The following is a 21,132-nucleotide window of genomic DNA, read 5'->3' as shown; positions in this document are numbered from 1 at the left end:
CGGAGAGAGAAAAATCTTCAACACTGTTGAAAATCAGTGTATGTACAATTGAAAGTTGTTTAATTGGATTGTGTTAACCATGTCCAAACGAGAATGAGGAAGCACCTTTGAGCTTAAATGCAAGGACAAAAGAAAAACTTGAAGATTAGAAACCAATTGGGAGCCGCGGAAGGCTCACTGAGACGAAAGTAAAACGTCAAAAATATTATGCGAAACATCAAGGTCCTGCTAAACAACATAGATTCTGTCTTGTCAAAAACAGATTTTTTGTTTAAATGGCAACAACAGATGGTGACAGTTGGAAAAGCCACATGTATAGATGATGATTGTTTGCCAGAAGCTTTCCTTGAACTTGTAAGGCCCAAACTCAGGACAATCAGCGATTCAAAGCTTCTGGAGAGGTGCATTCGTAGGACCACTTAATACCCAAATGAGTGACTCAACTCAATGGTTTTGGATGCGTTCCCCAAAGCATAAACATTATGGAGCCAAAAAAACTCCCTTCTGAGGGTCTGGGCGATTAAAATGATTTCTATTGTATTCTCATGATTTTTCTTTTTTAAAAATTTTTCCATCATATTTAACATTTTCCTCTCTGATCTTACCGGAAAATTACTTGCCTTAAACCATGAGCCATGCAAGCCTCAGTAAAAGGCGCAAAAAAAAACGCATCTTCCTCTTTATGCAGCCTTCTTCCTCATTTAACAAATGGTAAACACCACAGCGTACACTATTGAGTTATGGATGCACGCGGGAGGTTGCTAAGCACGAAAGAAGCGTAAGAGTCGCTCGAGGCGATAGCCGAGAGCGACTCTAGCTTCTTGAGTGCTTAGCAAACCTCCCAAGTGCATCCATAACTCAATAGTGTACGCTGTGGTGTTTACCATTTGTTTTATAACATAACATTGATACATTGTAGCTAAAGAGTTCCCTTTTATTTAACAAATCTTACGCGACCAGAAAAAACAAGCGCGCGCGTAAAAATAGTCTTTGCATTTGCTCACGTCAGCAGCGTACACCAATGGGCAAATGGGGGACGCTAAATTGACCAATCAGAGCGCGCGCTTTACTTTGGTTATGTTATAATTCCTCTTGTCATAACGTACAGTTTCACCTCTGTATATCAAACACACTGGTTCGAGCAAGACAGGTAGGAAACCTAAGTCGGTGTTGAGACATCATTGCAGTTGGAGGAAGATGTTTTTACGTCTTGTCATGAGCGTGGCATAATGAAATACATAATAATTTGGATATATCAACAAAGTTGAAATGGTAAATTGGCCACCGTAACGATTACAAAAGCTGACGTTTCGAGCGTTAGCCCTTCGTCGGAGACACATTCGCTCCGACGAAAGGCTAACGCTCGAAACGTCAGCTTTTGTAATCGTTACGGTGGCCAATTTACCATTTCAACTTCGTTGATATATCCAAATTATTTCGTTACCCCCACCGACGCAGCCCCAAACAGTTTCTTTCGAAACTATCAGCCTTTATTCATAATGAAATACAGAAAGATGTTTATTCTTTTTTTCACGAGTGTATGCATGCACATAGCACAGAAACAAAGAGAAGTTTCAGATTTCCTATGACGAATTCAAATCGATCCTCAGACCTCGCTCCGATGCTTTTCCACTGAGCCTCAATGACCCTTTGGTAAGTCAGGCTATCACCTGGTTGAAGTCATCAATGTTATTTCAAAATGAAATATTTTGTTTAAGAGATGAGTAAACTGGTCCATGTAGATTTCTAACGAGAAAAAATCTCCATTTACTGGGAGGCTGTATTAAGCGAACGGATTTCTTTTTGTGATGCCTGATTACATTTATGTTACCAGATTTCAGTAAAAAATCACTAGACCCAATCTGTGCTCATCTACGCGACTCTTGAAAAGGAAGATATTTTGAAACTACAACTTTTCAACCAAGTTTGTCTGAAAGCAGTTAGAGCTCAGGTCTACGCAGAAAAGCATGTCCAGCTTTGATCAGTTGTACCAATCGATCACGCGTGAGAATTGAGAAATTGATTTATTTGAGACTGATACAAATCTGCCTCCCTAGATATAATTTTAATCTAGGAGTTAAGGATTTGAGGATGTTCCGACAAGTTTTTCCTTCTGATAACTGCAGAAGATTACATTTTAATTTGTTCACCAACATCGAAACGTGTGCTCTGGAACCCTTTTACTCAAATTCGAAAGTTCCCCCGACAGTCGCGAGCCCGAGACCTTAGTTGAAGGCCTTTGGTCGCCAATTATTAAAATCCCTTTGATTTCTATACATTTCTTTCCGTTTGAGTTGCGAAACCGATAACTGCCTCAATTTTGAATTTAACTAATGCAAAAGGTATGTTTTTTGGGACCAGGAAACATCGACACACAAGGAGAAACGGGCTCCTGTAGTACGAAAGGACGTAAATAGCATTGCTTTCGAACAACAATTTTAGCGCCACCCGAGAGACTTCTTCGAGAGTGTTGCACTCAATCCCTAAGACTCATGGAGCTGCATAGCAACTAAGGGGGGTGGGGTAGGGGGCTTCGCTAATCAGACCTTGGCGGTTTATGTCGACTTGTGGATTTCCTTGGTTCATGTGCTGAGTAATAAATTTCATGCGCGCACACTTGTAAGATTAAAGAAACAACTATATTTTAGGCCTCAAAGTTTCACTTTTGTATTTAAGGATGTCTTGCCAAGCAGCTACAGTGGAATCTCGCTTTAACGAAGTGCCAAGGGGTAGACCGCGTAAATTGGTTTGTTATATCGAGGGTTCGTTATATCGAAGTTCTGTGGCATACATTTTACTGTAACTTTAGCCGGGCTGAAACTTAAGTATCGTTCGTAAACCGTGGAGTTCGTCATATAAAGGTTCGTTAAATCAAGGACTTCGTTATATGGAGCTTCGTTAAACCGAGGACTTCGTTACACAGAGGTTCGTTAAATCGAGGTTCCATTGTACTAGTAAAAAGCAAATTGATAATTCCAAAACCTATAAAGTGATCATTCATCACAAAAACGGTTTTCAGAAGGGCTCCTCTTCAAAAGTGTCAAAGCAGTTAAAAAGATATTTAAAAAATGCGTTCCTTGAGAAGGCTAAAACTACGGAAATTAGCAAAGAAGAGGGTCTCAATGAGATTGAACCGCTGACCGAAATTGACAAATTTAAACCAATATTCGTAAAATATGCTAACCGTAATAATAGGCCAAAATGTTAACCTTTCTTTACCCGTAAAAGCCTCATTGAGACCCTCAAAGAGTCAAAGGAATAAAAATTTACATCATCATACCCGTTCTTTGTTACTTCAAGTTAAAAAAAGAAGTTGAAGAAAGATCAGGCCATGAGTTCATCAGTTTGCGATTGATTCTAGCCAACCTAACAACTGGCAAATCTGCGCAATTGACATGACTTCTCACTATAGCCTTGAAATTATTTTCTGATATACTAGCCCAATCGTGTAGTTTATCATAAGTGAAGAACTCTTTGTACAAAATTTCGATATAAAAAGTCTTGTTCGGGCACATAACGAAACTTAAAAACTAAATCCCAAACCTTTTTTTAAGAAAATGCTTCAAATGTTTTAACCATAACGAGTTCAATTGAGTACCCGATCGCATAGCGCCAGAAATAGTATTGAAACACTCTTTGTTTAGTTTATCTATAGTAAAGAACTTATTGAACAAAATTCCGATCTGAAAAGTCTTTTTCTCTGGGCTCGTGAAATTTAAAAATCAAATCCTTAACCAAAAATGGAGAAATGTTAAAATTTCTCATCGATTACGAGTTCAAACTCGATTGTATAATGCCACTAAAAGCACTCAAACACACTCAAAGAAAAACTAAAAAGTCTTAGATTACTTTGGTCTATTTGAGTCTGTGTACAATCCAATCCCGGTGTGGTCCCTGAAGTTTTTTCTCCATCGGTGTAGAGTCTTGTCTTTTTCTTGTGCAAGTCTGTGTTCAGTGTTCACAACCTTCAAGGAAAAAGATTATTCAAACTCAAATTAAAAATTGAGAAAGAAAAATTCCTAAAATGCTAAGACAGTGACGGATCCAGGGGGAGGGTCCGGGGGTCCGAAACCCCCCCCCTATCAGACCTGACGCGAACAACTTTGAGAATGAAATTCTTACATCTGCAGGATCGTATATCACTTTTTAACTGGCTGATTTTTTAAATTAATGAATCCAAGTAAACGGTAAGCGGCCAAAGAATTGTAACGTGCAACCGCGACTGGTGGGAGGGGGAGTGGAGGGTGTGGGGGAGAAGTAATTTGCCTCAAAAGAGTCCAACAGTCCTTTCTGAACCAAAGTTTGGACCCCCCCCCCCATCAAAAATTCATGGATCCGCCCCGTAAGAGCACTATGTAACACAATTTGCATTGCATTTCTACGCCAATACAGGTGCCATAGGATTATAAGCCTTAAAATAAAACAAAAAAATCTTCATAAAGTCATTTAAGCACTACAGTAATTGAAAATAAAGAAAGTTACACCTACATGTACATCAACCAGGTCTAAACTTCAGAAGCGTCCGGAAGGTCCAGTGTGACGTCATCTCCAATGAGTACAAATGGTGCCCAGTTCTGTACATTTCTAAACTGTTCAATTTCTCTCATGCAATTCATAGCTTTCTGAAGAGCTTCACTGGCTCTCTTTCCTGCCACAAGTTCTTCATAGAAGTACTTCATGAATTCCTTCGTGGCCTCGTCACCAAGCGCCCACAGAGCCACCAAAACAGAACGAGCTCCGGCACCAAGAAACGCTCGCGCTATGCCAATTACTCCTTCAGCTGCCTTGATTTCTCCTCGAGCGCTGTGACAGCAACTCAGCACAACCAGTTTTGCCCGCAGGTGAGCATTTGACACATCCTTCATTGTGAAAAGGTAATCTTCCTCGGCAGGAGTCTGTGATTTGCGGTTTGTTCGTGGCGCCAGGATAATTTCTCCTGTCTCCATCCGGCCATGTGCTGCGATGTGCACCAGAGCAACTGACGAGAGCCGCCTCAACACCTCATCTTTTGTTGCTTCCTCTCCAATGAGTGGAGTAGAGCCGAAGATGTCACCGATCATTTTCACTTCTTCTTCGGCAGATGGAAGCGGATCTAACTTTCTTCCCTCATAAAGAACTTCATCCAAACATGGATTGCCCACGAGTAGCGCGCCGGTCTTGTTGTGAAAGTCGTCTCTTTCATCAACAATCAACTTCAGAGTGGTCAAGGATGGAATGACACGAATTCTGAAAGATTCGCACAGATACTTTGAATTGGAGTCCATCAGTGCAGCAAAAGGGACCATGCACAATGAACGTTCGGGGACAAAGATAAGTTCATTGCCATTAATCAGATCGGCAATAGGACCAATAATGATGTCATACAATTTGCGCAGTGACTCTGTCTGGGAAGACTCAGGAAGCTTATCAGTCGCCCTTTCAATAGCTAACTGGTCATCGCAGGGTTCATCATCAAGTGAACGATTCTCACATTTGACATGCAATGTTCTGAGATTCTCTTTGTTTAACTTTTCAATGTAGTTTTCGGTCAAGTAACCATCAGAACTATAATCGCGGATGTTGATTAGTCTGACGTGAACATCATTACCGATCTGAACAACCCAGAAATACATTTGTTCATCAGTAACTGTTAAGAAAACCAAATTCGATTGAGCACAACCCACAGGTAATCGGTAAAGAGGCTTCTCAGGCAGGTGTGACAAACAGCATGGTTCACCAGAGCCGTACTCATAATTCACCAAATCATTTAGAGCTTGAGCACGTGCTTGATCAGCTACGAGTAGAGCCTCAACAACTTGATCTAAATACAAATGCAGTTTCCATAAGGCTGCATACGCATGTTCACAGGAGATACGGTAGGTAATCTTCCACTCTTCTTCAAATTGCAGATCAGCTCTTAGCTCATTATACATCGTAACGCTGGACTGGTAGTACTTAAGCGAACTGAAGAGAGACCCTAGGTTTTTAGAGACAACTCCAAGGTTAAAAAGTGTTAAGGCTTGACTAGCCTTGTCTCCCACTTTCTTTTCAACTGCTAGTGCAAGTTCGTGGTACTCCATTGCTCTTCGATCATCACCTAAGCTATTATAAGTGCATCCGAGATGGGAATAACAGTCCCCCTCCCCTTCCTTGTCGCCTACTTCTTTAGAATTTTGTAATGCAAGTTGTTGGTAATCGATAGCTTCCATAAATTTCCCTAGGCTGCCATAAGTACTACCGAGATAGCGATAACAACTTCTCTCATTATCCTTGTGTCCCACTACTTTGGAAATTTTTAAAGCAAGTTTATAGTGCTCCTCTGCTTGTATGAAAAATCCTAACCTACTATAAGCATGACCGAGACTGAAGTAACTGTTTCCCTCTCCAACCTTGTCGCCCACTTCTTTGAAAATTTGTAATGCAAGTTTTTGGTACTCCATATTGTTCTCATAATTTCCTAACTTACCACAAGCATCAGAGAGTTCGTGATAACTCTTTCCCTCTAGAGCCTTATCGCCTACTTCTTTGGAAATTTCTAATGCAAGTTGTTGGTATTTGATAGCTTTTATATAATTTCCTAACTTATCATAAGTAGTACCGAGCTCGTAATAACTTTCTCCCTCTTTAGCCTTGTCTCCCACTTCTTTGAAAATTCCTAATGCAAGTTGTTCGTACTCGATAACTTTTGTAAGATTTCCTAACCCAATATAAGATTTACCGAGATTGAGATAAGTGTTTCCCTCACTAGCGTTGTCGCCCACTTCTTTGAAAATTTCTAATGCAAGCTGTTTGTACTCGATAGCTTTTGCAAAATTTCGTAACTCATAATAGGCAATCCCGAGACCGCTATAACTATATCCCTCTCCATCCCTGACGCCCACTTCTTTGGAAATTTCTAATGCAAGTTGTTGGTACTCGATAGCTTTTATATAATTTCGTAATTCAATATAAGCATTACCGAGAGTTGTATAGCTTCTTCCCTCTCCAGCCTTGTCGCCCACTCCTCGGAAAGTTTCTAACGCAAGTTTTAGGTACTCGATAGCTTTTTTACAATTCCCTAACTCAGTGTAGGCTTTAGCGAGATTGTAACAACAATTTCCCTCACCGCTAGCCTTGTCGCCCACTCCTTGGGAAGTTTCTAATGCAAGCTGCATGTACTCGATAGCTTTTATACAATTTCCTAACTTAGCATAAGCAATACCGAGAAAGTTATAACTTTCTACCTCCATAGCCTTGTATCCCACTTCTTTGAAAATTTCTAATGCAAGCTGTTTGTACTCGATAGCTTTTGCAAAATTTCGTAACTCATAATAGGCAATCCCGAGACCGCTATAACTATATCCCTCATCAGCCCTGTTGCCCACTTCTTTGGAAATTTCTAATGCAACCTGTTGGTACTCGATAGCTTTTATATAATTTCGTAATTCAATATAAGCATTACCGAGACTTGTATAGCTGCGTCCCTCTCCAGCCTTGTCGCCCACTCCTTGGAAATTTTCTAATGCAAGTTGAAGGTACTCGATAGCTTTTTTACAATTTCCTAACTTAGTGTAGGCTTCAGCGAGATTGTAACAACTGTTTCCCTCTCTAGCCTTGTCGCCCACTCCTTGGAAAGTTTCTAATGCAAGTTGCATGTACTCGATAGCTTTTATGCAATTTCTTAACTTAGCATAAGCAATACCAAGATATTCATAACTTTCTCCCTCTAAAGCCTTGTCTCCCACTTCTTTGAAAATTTCTGATGCAAGCTGTTTGTACTCGATAGTTTTTGTAAAATTTCCTAACTTATCATAAGAATGACTGAGATTGTAATAACTTATTCCCTCACCAGCCTTGTCGCCCACTTCTTTGAAAATTTCTAATGCAAGCTGTTTGTACTCAATAGCTTTTGTAAAATTTCGTAACTCATAATAGGCAATCCCGAGATCGCTATAGCTATCTCCCTCGCAAGCTTTGCTGCCCAATTCTTTGAAAAGGTTTATTGCACGTTTGTAGCACTCAATGGCTCTTCCATAGTATTTACGGTCGCTATAGGCCCAACCAATTTTATAGTAAGCGTTGCTCTCCCCATGTTTGTTTCTGGTTGCTTTGGCAATTTGTAGAAGCCGTTTGAGACGGATGACATCTTGGGTATCGTCCGGACAGGGTTCATCTTTATACGAGACATTATGTATTTCCTAAAATTTTGCGAAACTTCGTAAGAATTTTTAGAGCTTTTTTGAGCGTAATCATGATATTCATCAAGTTCCAGGATCAAAATACTTAAGTCTTTTGTTTCTATAAGTGAGGTTCGCAATAGGGTCGAGCGTTGGACGTAAAAAACAAAATAAAAAAGTGAAAGACAAAAAGAAAAGTTTGAGTGCCACTAACCTCCAAAAATGTTTTTCGATACAAAAGAAACATCCTTATTTTATTGATCTTCACAGTGAAAGAATTTACATAGTCGAATAAAACCCCGCAATTCTACATGCAGTCAAAGCTCAATTTTTTACGTTAACAACCATGTATTTTGGGACCTGGGTCGGGGACGGCTGTCATGGGTTACCAAGACAGGAAATCCTTTTGGAAAATTTCCCGCCTTTCTTCGAACATCGAGGACCTTCCACAAAGCGTCTAAAGAAAGCCATGTCATCGAGAGACTCAGACTCAGACTCAGACATTGGCCATATGACTCCGAGGCATCCGAAGCGTCTAGACTTTTAATCGATCAGAATATGACGCGAAGATGGAAGAAATCGTCTGTTGTCGGAAGCGAAGTTTAAATGAGATGGAGTCAGGAGATTCTAACACTACTTAGAAAGAACTCTATCCCACTCTTACAAGCTAATCTCGAGAAGGGCACATGCCCGAAAAGCCTTTCCTTTTTTTAAAGGCCCACACTTACGCTTAAAATTCGATCTTAATATGTTAGCTATTTGCCGTTAATGAACTTCCAGTACCCCAAAATCACACACAGTACGCTTGGGCCGCCTCTGGATATCTTAGCTCGGTTAGAAAGAAGGTAGCGCGTGACCTCGTTGGAGTGCTGGGGAAATTTCGCCACAGACGTGCACGTTAAAGCCAGAACGATAAATGTAATAAAACTTTCAAAGTACGTAGAATCAGTGGCCATAGAATCCATTTAAAAGCGCGTGATGTAAACAAATATTAGCCATGGAATCGAAAGCTAAACTGAACGAGGTCCACAGGCTTCTTGTAAATTTGAGAGCAAAAAAGGATCATGAGAAAAGGTGAATCTTGTGCGTGTGTATTCTCTGCCTCCTCAGAAACGAACAACTGTGAAACATAACTCAAATGAAATTAAAACGGCCGGTGATCGCAAAGGAAAACGGAGTCAAAGGTAGAAGAATAAAAGATTGAGTCACGCAAGCAACACATCAGGAACCCATCAAATGAACAACCGGACAGATGAACAAATTCACGGCCGATAAATCTGCGTCAGAAATTACGTTCTCGGACACAAATGAAAAAGTGTGAAAAGGAGAGAGACTAACAGGGAATCAACTCTTGACGTACAAACGCATCACAAAGAGACAGAGACCCTCCAATATACGAATTTTTTTCGCGGCATCCTTTAGGCAAAGAAAGGATTCGCGAAAAGAGAAGCGCCACGCTTCATAAGAACAACTTTTCTCACGCTCCACGTCTGATAAAAACACACGGCTCGAAGAATAGAGGATACCCAGATGATATTTTGGACACATATATCTCTAAAGTTAATTTTACTGGTAGACTGAAGGTCGCTCAAAAACAAAGATTGAAGAAGATATTGCCTTTTGTAATACAATATCGTTTCGTTTTACCAAACCTCAAAAATACAGTAATAGAGAAATGGCACCCATTTTAGGATCTTTGAAAACTCGTGAAAGTTAACTAAAATAGGATCGACATTAATATATATATATTTTTTGTTGTTGTTGTTGTCGTCAATAAGCCAAGGAAATTTATTGTAGCGAAAAAACTTTTGGAGTTAATGGCACTTTAACCGTAAAAATTTTTATTTTAATTACAACGGAAAGAATTTAACTGGCGGCCGTAAAATGTGGCAAAATTTTAATTGTTAGACGTAGAATTATCACCCCGTTGAGACCCTCACAAATTACTTTGAAGTTTGGCTTTTATTGCTAGGATTGAATGTAATTCATTTGCCATTCACTTGAAACTCTACACGGTGTTTTCTCTGGAATTTTGTAAATATCAATTTCCAGTCCAAAGTCATCGCAGGATACTCATCAGTTTCTTTTCTATATTCCTTTCAACGCGGTGGAAATGTTTTAAACTTAAAACCCTTAGAAAAGAGCTACGCTATTCGTATTTGTTTTTCAGACTTACTTGATCTTCCTCTGAGGGATTTCTTAAGCCTCCCATAACTTCTTTGTGCTCTGTTTCTTGCGCTGCATCATTCAGCTCACCATAAGCCTGCACACTGGCTCCTAGAAAGAAACTTACTCACTGAGCCGAGAGAAATTTATTTAAAGACAGAAACGGATATACGGAGAAAACTTTAAGTGTTATTGATCAATGGTGTGACTCTTTAATAGAGACTCGAAGTAATATTCCCTTTTTTTATATCTTCCAAGCAAATGATTTCAAAGTCCAACTCCAAGTTATGATCCATGTCTAGATTCTTTTTTTTTTCTGAATTCGATGGAACTTGGACTTCCTCACCGTCTAAATGAGCGTGGGAACAATTTTAGACCCAAAATGAGGCAAAAATCATGTTTTATTCCCGATCTTGGCTTCTGTAATGAGTGATATGTTCGGGTGGTTTTCACCTAAACCCCACTATTCTTTACCTAAGAGGTCTACAACTTATAAAGAAGTAAGCCGGTAAAGACCATGCGCTCTTCTATGATGACCATCACCGAAAAACAAGGAATAGTATTGCGGGACTAGTTTTTGATCAAAGCTCCCCGCTCCGTTCCAAGTCTTAAAACATTGTTATCTTTTAATTTTTCAGATTGGAGCCACCGAAAAAAGAAAGTTATAAAATCATTACCGCGCATTTATGGTAAAATACTTTGAAAGTTCTAGTATCTTTTTCCAAGTTTGACCGAGTTGAAAAACACCATCTTTAACTTTTATCACCAGGTTTGAAATTTACTATCTTTATTTCAATCGTTACACCGTTAGTACTGAATGAAAACTCCAATCCGTGCCATATACAAAATATTTCGGCGGAATCACATGAGCTAGCTAGTTTGACAAAAGAGTTTTTAGGAGAGTCCGAATTATTATGGCTCTTTCTCTGTTTCATCACTCACTAAGAATGCATCTTCTCTCGGTGACCTCATTTGTGATAATGGTAGAATACAATCATTTCATAGTTTTTCCCACCTGATGAACTGGCGTCATGATCATCCAGCTTCAGCTCAAATAGCTTCGAAGTACCTTTAACAACCTCTGTGGCTGGCATGGAGTACAAGGTAAAGCACATTAGCACATTTGAGGACAACATTTGAATAGTTAGGTAACACTTTCTAATTTATAAATGCTTATGCGGGGCCACTGAAAAAGAAGAAGCAAGTACGGTTTCTGGAGTATAGTTTTTCAGTTAGACGGCCTACGAAATACTGTCTTGATGTTCACGATCATACGAAAGCACCAAATTAATATTTCAATTTTGGCAATTTACGACTGCTTTTTCCGTAAGTTTGATAGGATGGCCACTATACCACATGTCGCGTAAAGCTCAGTGTCAGAGGCCCACTTGAAAACCATAATCTCTCAGTTGTGTTAGCAAAAGAATACTCTAATTTGGTGGTTTATCCTCACCTGGTGAAGTGTTCTTCTGAACGTCGAGTTTGTCCTCCGCTGATATCGATGTGACTTGAGAATCTGCTGTGGCTGAAACACGAGGAAGCAATTTGGTAAATACATCTTCTAGGATTGTATCCCCACCCTTTCATGTTCATGAAGCCTGCAAAACTAAAATATTCTGATTTTAGTCTGGAAACTGTTCTACTGATTTGATAGCTCTGCCAAATCATGATAACCGAATACGCCGCTCTCATTTGCTAAGAAGCATCGCCAATCATTTTGTTTACTAGGCTTAAGATACCATTTTCCATTCCAAGAGCACACAAATAAATCAATCTTAGTATTATGCAGGGTGCCTGTTACATGCAACCCAATCAATGGCCCACCTGCTTCTATTCTCCCACAACGATAGCTTGGTAGCACGTTACGTTAATATATGGTTGTCTAGGGATTAAGATTTTTGGAATAAGGATTTCAGATGGTAACTCGGAAAGTGGCTGTGGGCATTCTTAGACGGGTCGTAGACTACGAGGAGCCAGTATCCACCTGACAAAGAGCAAGCTCCGCTTACTGCTTTACTTCAATCAAACCTTCTTTTTACCTGTGGTTTTTTTCTCACCTGAAAAAGTATTGGCACCAAGACTTCCTATTTGTCCGTCAGGTGAGGGTTCTTTATCATCAGCCATACCTGAAAACGATACAGAATGAGTAAAGAGTAAGTTAAAAGAGCGTTTCATGTCACCAAATGTCGACTCCTTCATTCCCATCACAAAAAAAAGTTTGTAACACAAAAAGATTCTGCAAACATATACAATTTTAACAACGTGCAGGACATTTGCCATATAGATCTGCTCTATTGGCCTTCATACCACGAGTGTCTTACAGCTCAGTGATGGAAGTTCTTCTCATTGGGAAACATTCCGAATGTCTCTTTTCCAACTATTTGTGTGTCACTCGTTAGAAAAACATCATGTTTCAGTTGTCTTAACGAGTAGAACACACTAATCTTTTACAGTTTTTCTCACCTGATGAAGTGATTTCATGAATGCTAAGTTTCTTCTCGCCTGAAATGGACGCAACTTGAGGATCTTCAATGGCTGAAATATCAAGACAAAAATTCATTTAGATGGCATTGATGAACCTTAAGGTTTTGCTACTACCTGCTGAATTCATGAGACCTAGTATAGTGAAACGTTATAGTCTTTTTTTAGAAGAAATCTAGCGGAAGTTAAATTCCTACACAGTCAGCAGGTACGGGCCTTTGATTTTGGGCTGTACCATCAGGTTGAAGTTTCATTCCAGAGGAAGAAGAGGTTAATTCTTGTTTCCTGATTGCCTCTCGTTTGACGCTATAAATCCTCAAACTTTCCGAGGGCTAATTCTCCTCAAATGTCACAAAAAATATTTCATTCTTGGCTACCTCTATAATTGATTTGGTCTAAAGCCAAATTTCTTCAGCAGCACATGAATATTTCTGTAAAATATTTTTCTTTTTTCGTTCTGTTTTTTCTCACCTGTTGACAGTTTTTCATCAGTACCGTCATTCCCTTCTTGTGATGTCACATCATGTTTAACCGGATCTGAGAATGAAGCTGAATGTGTCAGATACTCAAAAACTACCTATTGCGCGTCACTTAAATCTAGTACCATAAATCTCTTAAAGCCCAGAGAGGGAGCTTTTACTCGCGTAGAAGCACTCAGAATTTCTTTTGTAAATGCGAGTAACTGTGTGTCACTTGGTGGAAAAACATCATCCCTCAGTTGTAACTTTGGTAGAAAATCACCATCTCGTAGTTTTTCTCACTTGATGAGATGTTTTTATCAACGTCCAGTTTAGCCTCAACAAATAACGAAAGAAAAAGAAAGTGGCTCCTCATACCAACTTCAGTCTCTCCGTAAGGCATCAAAGCCGGAAATGCTTTGGATATTTATGACAATTTTTCTTTATATTTCACTCTTTCTAACCTGTACATGTATTTTGACTAATTCCTAGTTTTCCTTCAGGTGATAGGACTTCATTTTCAGTCGCGTCTGATGAATTTTTGTTATGAACATCCGCATTTTCCTCATCCAAAACTGATTTCACTTGAGGATCTTCAGTAGCTGAAATACAGAAAACAAGTCTCTCTTATTTCACGTTACGGAAATATTTTTTGTTCATGAAGGCTGTTGAATTGAACGTTAGTTAGTATCTGTCATGGAAACTGTCCTGTCTGATGTTTTCTGCATTTCTCGAGTTTTGAAATCTTTTACATTGACAAGATGTCGAAGCTAATTGCCTTAATTTAGAGCAAAGCAAGTTTCTTTTTTTTTTTTTGGCCACTCCAGAGAATTTGAATGATGTTTTCGTCTTTGTAGCGTTTTAAAAAGTGCAAGAAAAATCATTTAACAGGATTAAGCTTTTAGTGAGCGATCCTAAAAGTGAGTTATAAGACAGGACGCAGACTATCTCGGTGAAATCTAATATCCAATCACAATTCCGCTCAAAAGGCGAAAGATTTGCGATGAAGATAATGATACACGGACACATTTAAAGGCAATTTTTCCCTTATTTTCTTTCTCACCTGTAGAAGTATTGTCACCAGTTCCTGGTATTTCATCAGGTGATGGAACTTTACCTTCAGCCACATCTGAAAACAAAAAGAGTGAAATTAAAGTTGGATTTACGTCATTGCAGTTGTACATATTCATGACAACATATTGGAAAACAATATATTCTATATACAAGGCTAAAAGATTCTTTTTTTAGCCTTGTATATAGAATATACTTTATTAAGCGAACATTATGGACATTGGAAAACAACTTGTTTAGTTTTTTTTTTTTTCTGTTTTTTTTTTTTTTTTTTTTGCTTTTTTTTTTCGGCGAATAAGTTTGAGTAAAATAAGATATTTTTCTTTATTGGACTGTTGTTTACTCAGTAACTTTATCTTTAAACTTAACCACCAGCCATAGGATACTGTTTTTCATTTCATTATTTCAAACTATTTGATGAAGTAACTGTTCACATTGCGGTTTTTATGTACAAATTTAAAAACCAACTTCCTCCCATTAATTGTAATGTTTTTTTCACTACAGTCAAAGCAACCCATAATTATAATACAAGGCTTTTCTCTAGAATGACTTATGCTCTGCCAAAGACAGGAACAAACTATGGTATTTTTAATATTAGATATCAAGGCGCTAAGGTTTGGAATGCAATCAGTGATGACATTAAGCTTCTATCACTTAAACAATTTAAGAAAAAGTTAAAATCAAGTATTCTTGCAAGTTACTAACTGACTTATTATACTATACATTTTCTTTCTTCCGTTAGTTAATATGCCTATACATACTGTATTTTCCTGCTTATTTTCACTAATTTGTATTTTTAGCTTGTAACTATTTTTTGTCTGTGTGTTTCTGTGTTGTTGTATGTGTTACTTAAAGAAGTCTCAAGTACCTGACACCGTTAGTCATTACAGTATTTAAAATCCTAAGGATGGCTGCTCAATTCTATTAGCCTGGTTCCGGTTGTTCAAAGGGCGGATAGCGCTATCCAACGGATAAATCGCTATCCAGCGGATAAGTGTTACCAAAACGTACTGCGCTATCCACCGGATAGAGGTTTATCCAGTGTATAGCGTTATCCATCCTTCGAATAACCGGGGCCTGGTGGTTATTTTGGGCAGCCATGCACTTTATTTTATTTGATTTATTACTTTTTGTAATGTAAATTTAATTTAATTCAGGGTGCAAGTAAAGGTTGTTGTTGTTGTTGTTGTTGTACGCAAGAGAATACGAGCATTTCAATCTCAGCTACATGCAAGATGTTTGTCAGTTACATAAATCTGATGGTCATTGTACCACGAGTCTCCCACAGTTTGGTAAGGGAGGTTCGACTCCTGTTGGGAGCGTTTGCAGACTCTCTTTTTTGATTCTACGCGTGTTCTTTATTTTAAAACACCGTGCCCTAGAGGTGTTGATAGTAGAAATCTATCATGTCTCACCTGATAAAGTAACGCTTTGGACGTCCAGTTTCTCCTCAACTGAAATCGACGTAGCTTGGCTATCTTCTGCGGCTGAAATACATAGATACCATGTAAGTTATAATTCTCTCATGAAGTCTGCTAAAAGAATTGAAATTTTCGTGGTTTCCGCTTAGAAAACCGTCTTAATTTTACTCGGGGTTTGAACGTAGGCCAAAACAGTCAGTTTCCTTTTGTTAAAACAAGGAGAGGAGTAAAGATTTCCTGCTTCCTGTTTTTCTAGTCTTTTTAACCTATGCATTCTTAAGGGCTTCTCGTTTGCTTCTGCTGAAATTTCGGCGTTATATTAAGATAATAAACCCTTAGTGTATCCTTACTTTAAAAGATCTTAATAGCTTAATAGCATCATAAAAACGTGTGAATAACTCATACACTGATCATTCTCCGTAGGGAAAGGCCTAAAAGTTCTTAGATAGCGAGCCGCGGAAAGCGAGCTAGAAACGCAGGCTATAAACATCCTATCAAGCGTCAGTAGTCACGTCATGTTTATGGTTTTGGTTCTGGAATTGTTGACTGACATAAAAAATCCCGAAAAACAACATTACAAGCTACTACTTTCCATCCCATTATCTAACATTCCAATCCCAGCTGTATACAAGATTTTTTTTGTCATTTGTCGCCTACATAAATCTGACTTAATGGCCTCTGTACCACGAGTTCATCACAGTTCGGAGATTTGAGAGCATGCGCAGTTTCTCTTCTCTAAGTATGTGTGTTCCTTAATGAAAGCACTCACTTACAGGTGAGATAAGAGTAGAGTACTATTATTTTCTTACCTGGCGATATGCTGCTTTGGACGTCCAGTTCATTCTCAACCGAAACAGAGGTAACTTGATCATCAACTGATATCAATGCAACTTGAGGATCCTCCATGGCTGAAATCAGTACAAAGAACGAGACATCTTTTAAATTTGCGCTGATTAAATTTTATTATGTTTCCAATCATAGCAGTTGGTAGGATGTTTGATCCATAAATCTGATTTCTTAGCCTTCATATAACGAACCTCCGACTCAGTGATGAAGGTTTGTCTGCTGTGGGGAACATTCGGAATTTCTCTTCTTGACTATGTGCGTGTTACTCAAAAGAATAAAAAACGTCATCTTTCAGTAGTTTTAACAATACAACACCACCCTTTAATAGTTTTTCTCACCTGGTGAAGTATTTATGTTAATTTTCAGTTTCTCTCCTTCGGAAACTGATGGAACATGAGGATCGTCTGTGTCTGAAATACCACGAAAGGTTCATATCAGTTAGTTTGCGTCGATGAAACTTAAGTTTTTGTTACTCCTTATGATTTTTGGAAGACTTCTCCATTAAAATTTATGGTTTTTGTTTGAAAGTCTAACGAATATCAAGTTCGTAAACGGTCTGCAGGCTTGATGGCACAGGCCTTTAACTTCGGGCCTCATTGCAAGTTTGATATTTCAGTTCATAGAAAGTACCGGGCCTGGTTCCTTGTGCCATGATTACCTTCCTCTTTTGATGGCATACATTGATTTCTTAAGCTTTTGTAGCCTTCTTTAAACATCTCCCCCCCTATTTTTACACTGGTAGAAAACCATTAATTGATATTTTTTCTCACCTGATGAGTTCTTGTTATAAGCATCCTTTTTTTCCTCAACCGATACTGTCGTAACTTGACCGGCATCTTTAGTGGCTGAAATACAAGAAAACAACTACCTCTTAATCGGCGTTGTTGAAACATTTCGAGGTTATTGAGGTTAATTGTTGAACTGAATTTTCTGAGTTTCTGTCACGGAAACTGTCCTGTCTGATGTTTTCTGCATTTCTCGAGTTTTGAAATCTTTATATTGACAAGGTGTCGAAAGGTAATTCTCTTAATTTAAAGCAAAGCAATTTTTTTTTTTTTTGGCCACTCCAGAGAATTTTGAATAACATTTTCGTCATGGTAGCGTTCTAAAAAAGTGCAAGAGTAATAATTTCAGTTATTGGGTAAAGCTTTTAGTAAGCGACCCTAAAGGTGACTTATAAGACAAGCCACAGTAATAGGCGTCGGTGACCCCTACTATTAAATCAAAGGCTCAAAAGGCGAAAGATTTGCGATGGAGATAATGATACAGACACCTTCGTAGACAGTTTTTGAATTTATTTTTTTCTCACCTGTAGACATACTGTCACCAGTTCCTAGTTTTTCATCAGGTGATGGAATTTTATCTTCAGCCAGATATGAAAACAAAGAGTGAAATTAAGGCTGAATTTACGTCATTGCAGTGGTACATTTTCATGACAACACATTGGAAAACAACTTATTTAGCTTTTTTTTTTTCGCGTTATTCTTTTTTTATTTTTTGGCCAATAAGTTGAGCAAGAGAAAATATAAATTTTTTTATGAGAGTTTTTTGCCCAGTAACGTCACCTTTAACTTTAACCACCAGCCATAAGATACTGTTTTCCATTTCATGATCACCCAAAGCCCAGTTACATGAATCTGATTAAATGGCCATCATACCACAAGTCTCCCATAGTTTAGTGTGGGAAAGTTCGACTCCTCAGTGTTGGTAGCATTCGCAACCTCTTTTTATTTTAGTACAGGCGTGTTCCTTACTTTAAAACACCATTCTTTAGAGTTGATGATAGGAGAAATCTATCATGTCTCACCTGATGAAATGATGCTTTGGACGTCCAGTTTCTCCTCGACGGAAACCGACGTAGCTTGACCATCCTCTGTGGCTGAAATACATAGATACCATATGAGTTAATGAGTCTCTTATGAAGTCTCCTAAAATATTGAAATTTTCGTGGTTTTCGTTGAGGAAACCTTCTTTACAGTCTGAAGGTTCATGGGAGGCCAAGAGAATCAATTTTGAGTGGCAACAAGAACAAGTAAAGATTTCCTGTTTTCTGCTTTTCTAGTCTTTTTAACCTATGCATTCTTAAAGGCTGCTTACTTGCTTCTGCTGAAAAATCGGCGTTGTATTAAGATAATCAGCCCTTTGTGTATCGTTACTTAAAGAGATTTTAATAACTTAATAGCACGATAAAAAATTTAGAATAATTCATATGACAGTTGAACGTGATAGATCACAAACGTTGCGCGTGCCATTCCGCATCACGACCACATCAAAACTTGTTTGGCCTAATTTTTTTTAACTTAATTTCTTACTGATATTGAACCTATCAATAGTTTAGTTTCAATTTTCTCTGTGTCGAGTTCAGTACGAGAAAATAAAGGAACTTTGGCAATATCACTGGACATGATTTTGAGAGTATCAAACTACTGGAGGACATAATAAAAATTTTGGCATTTCTTGCCAAATGAATCAATAGTTACCGAATACAAAAGTGCGAAGAAAATAATGCAAACAAACAGAGAAATCACTTCAGCTTGAGAAGACTCGTATAATTGGAAGAAAAACAAAAATGTTAATTAAGCCGATATCAGAAATTAAACGTGAGCCTTACCGAACTTTTTATTCAACTAGCGAAAGTTTCGAGCAAACGATTGTTCGAGTTATCGGGAGCGGAAATCGGAATACAAGATTATCCATTTCTTACATCTAATATTGGAAAAGGTACAAATTGCAAATTAAGGAGACAAATTATGAAGGACATCATTACCATAAGTATAACAAAAAAGATCTGTTATTAATAAACAAACACTCCTATTGATACACGACTCTTACCTCAGAAGTTTCGGTTGGAAGTTTGTCTTGCTTTCTTGACACCAACTCTGCATGAAAAGTTTCCTTGCTGTTTCCAAGGTGTAACCACTTAAGTGTCACGGCTTGGCCGCACGATGAGATTCGAAGAAGTTCAACGGCACTTTATACTGTTTCCCTCGGTTATAAATAAATTTTGAGGAGTGTATGCATGTTTCTGTTTCTGTGTTTTTCTATGTAACTACTTCAGTTTCGCAGGCAGTTTTAGTTTTTGTTCGTGAAGATCAGATCATTACTCATGTACACCTACGAAATCGAAACAACTGGCCCTGTACGCGATCTTGTCAACTTTAATAGCCACTGACTACCTCATTATGTCAGAAAAAGGAAATTGTGATTTTGTTCCTAGGTTCTACTTTATACACATTCATACTCGGTGTTATACCACCTCGCTCTGGCACTTCAATCACAGGCTTCACGATTGCTAGTCGAGAACTTCGGAGTTATATGCAAAATAATCATAGCGGTTAAATAAAGAGTCATGAATTTTCTTGCTTTTCAGGTTATGAAATGTAGCTAAAACATGAATCACGAATATCGTAAAAAGAACATTTTCATGAATCATGGATCATTGGGCTAAAAAAGGCAGGAATCACGTATCTCGCCAAGCGCTGGATATTTCAGTGTACATGTTCACTTTTTCGTTTCTCACATCAGATTCCTGATCCGCTCACGATTGTTACGATTTAATTCAACGTCATGCCAGATTCAATTTCATTTTCCTCCTTCTTTGGGTATGGTAAGATATAAGTTTTGTTTCTCAAATCCTATCCCAAAAATACGAGGAAAAAAACCGAAAATGTGAGTAACCCAAAATTAAGACATATTAGTATCGAAAATGATTATGTGAGAGGAAGTTGTTGGCTGAGTCAAAAACACTAACAACAAAAACAAGCGGAAGTGAACACAACCTTTGATTCCTTTGTTTCGGTCGAAAAATATTACAAAGCAAAGAATGAGTGATTTGAGGATCAGTAAAACCCTCTGTCTCAAATATGTTTCGTGATAAGTAAATTGTTTTGATAAATACATTCCGGCACGCAAATTCACCGTCTCGTCCCTGTTGGAGACGCACCCTGAACAACTCATTTGCCTCAAAATCGAAAACGCGGACAAGAAATCAAGAAAGAATAACATGACAGAGAGGTTTATATATATCATCCCCTTAACCATTTCCGATCTATCATCGCCTGAACCATTTCTGGTCTTTATTTTTTCGAATTTCAAGTATTTCCTTTCGATCAACAGCGTTTGAGAGGTCATTAGCAAGAGCTTGCTGTGTAAGAGTTTCCGTTTTTAAGCACAAGAGTAGGTCAATGTAAGAAATGAAGAGATTAGAAAGTGGAGAGTTGTTATTCAAACAGAATTTGAAGTGATGCAGCGGTTTTCGATTCAGGCAACGTTTTCATGCCTTCTTCGATGGTTCATCGGTGAATAGTCATTGTAAATCAGGGTCTACGCTATATAACCCATGCATGGTACGAGCCCTTGAATTGATCTCTGCTCACGATCAATCCAAGAAACAGGGGCCCGTTTCTCGAAAGTCCCGGTAACTTAGCGGGCCCGAGGCCATGTTTTAAAATAAAAATTCAAAGAATATAAAAGCAGGCTCTGGCCCCTAAACCACTCCATTTTGTTTCTTTAGTTGATGGTTTCATTTTGTTGTTTTCAAAACTTTTGAAATTC

The 21,132-nt window shown here is 38.4% G+C and overlaps 2 protein-coding genes across 2 annotated transcripts; both read right to left on the bottom strand.

The window, feature by feature from the left end:
* Positions 1 to 2,617: 2,617 nt before the first annotated feature.
* Positions 2,618 to 12,425, bottom strand: LOC148735617 (uncharacterized). Its single transcript, XM_088754973.1, has 6 exons — positions 12,359 to 12,425; positions 11,755 to 11,826; positions 11,317 to 11,388; positions 10,312 to 10,412; positions 4,489 to 8,156; positions 2,618 to 3,965 (listed from the first exon to the last, which is right to left on the bottom strand). Exons 1-5 carry the CDS (start codon positions 12,423 to 12,425, stop codon positions 4,506 to 4,508), a joined length of 3,963 nt encoding a protein of 1,320 aa, XP_088611099.1. The 3' UTR covers positions 2,618 to 3,965; positions 4,489 to 4,505.
* A 283-nt stretch (positions 12,426 to 12,708) lies between these two features.
* On the bottom strand, positions 12,709 to 19,510 carry LOC148735616 (uncharacterized). The gene is made up of 11 exons (XM_088753517.1): positions 19,411 to 19,510; positions 18,386 to 18,457; positions 17,888 to 17,941; positions 17,349 to 17,423; positions 16,917 to 16,988; positions 16,542 to 16,640; positions 15,727 to 15,798; positions 14,304 to 14,369; positions 13,705 to 13,842; positions 13,254 to 13,319; positions 12,709 to 12,836 (listed from the first exon to the last, which is right to left on the bottom strand). The coding sequence occupies exons 3-11, from the start codon at positions 17,895 to 17,897 to the stop codon at positions 12,724 to 12,726; spliced, it is 711 nt and encodes a 236-aa protein (XP_088609643.1). The 5' UTR covers positions 17,898 to 17,941; positions 18,386 to 18,457; positions 19,411 to 19,510; the 3' UTR covers positions 12,709 to 12,723.
* Between the last annotated feature and the right edge of the window lie 1,622 nt (positions 19,511 to 21,132).

This window comes from Stylophora pistillata, chromosome 3, assembly GCF_964205215.1.
Source record: "Stylophora pistillata chromosome 3, jaStyPist1.2, whole genome shotgun sequence".
Lineage (NCBI taxonomy): Eukaryota > Metazoa > Cnidaria > Anthozoa > Scleractinia > Pocilloporidae > Stylophora > Stylophora pistillata.
This window is presented reverse-complemented; position numbering and strand designations above follow the sequence as displayed.

Excerpts from the sequence above, each read along its gene's own strand:
- LOC148735616 (XM_088753517.1), bottom strand. Across the intron at positions 16,989-17,348 it reads TTATAACAAGAACTCATCAG|ACACAGACGATCCTCATGTT; the intron begins GTGAGAAAAAAT and ends GTGGTATTTCAG. Across the intron at positions 13,843-14,303 it reads TGGTGACAATACTTCTACAG|CTACTGAAGATCCTCAAGTG; the intron begins GTGAGAAAGAAA and ends TCTGTATTTCAG.
- LOC148735617 (XM_088754973.1), bottom strand. The coding sequence starts at position 12,425 with ATGGCTGATGATAAAGAACCCTCACCTGACGGACAAATAGGAAGTCTT. Across the intron at positions 11,827-12,358 it reads TGGTGCCAATACTTTTTCAG|CCACAGCAGATTCTCAAGTC; the intron begins GTGAGAAAAAAA and ends CTCGTGTTTCAG. Across the intron at positions 10,413-11,316 it reads TCATGACGCCAGTTCATCAG|GAGCCAGTGTGCAGGCTTAT; the intron begins GTGGGAAAAACT and ends GTTTCTTTCTAG.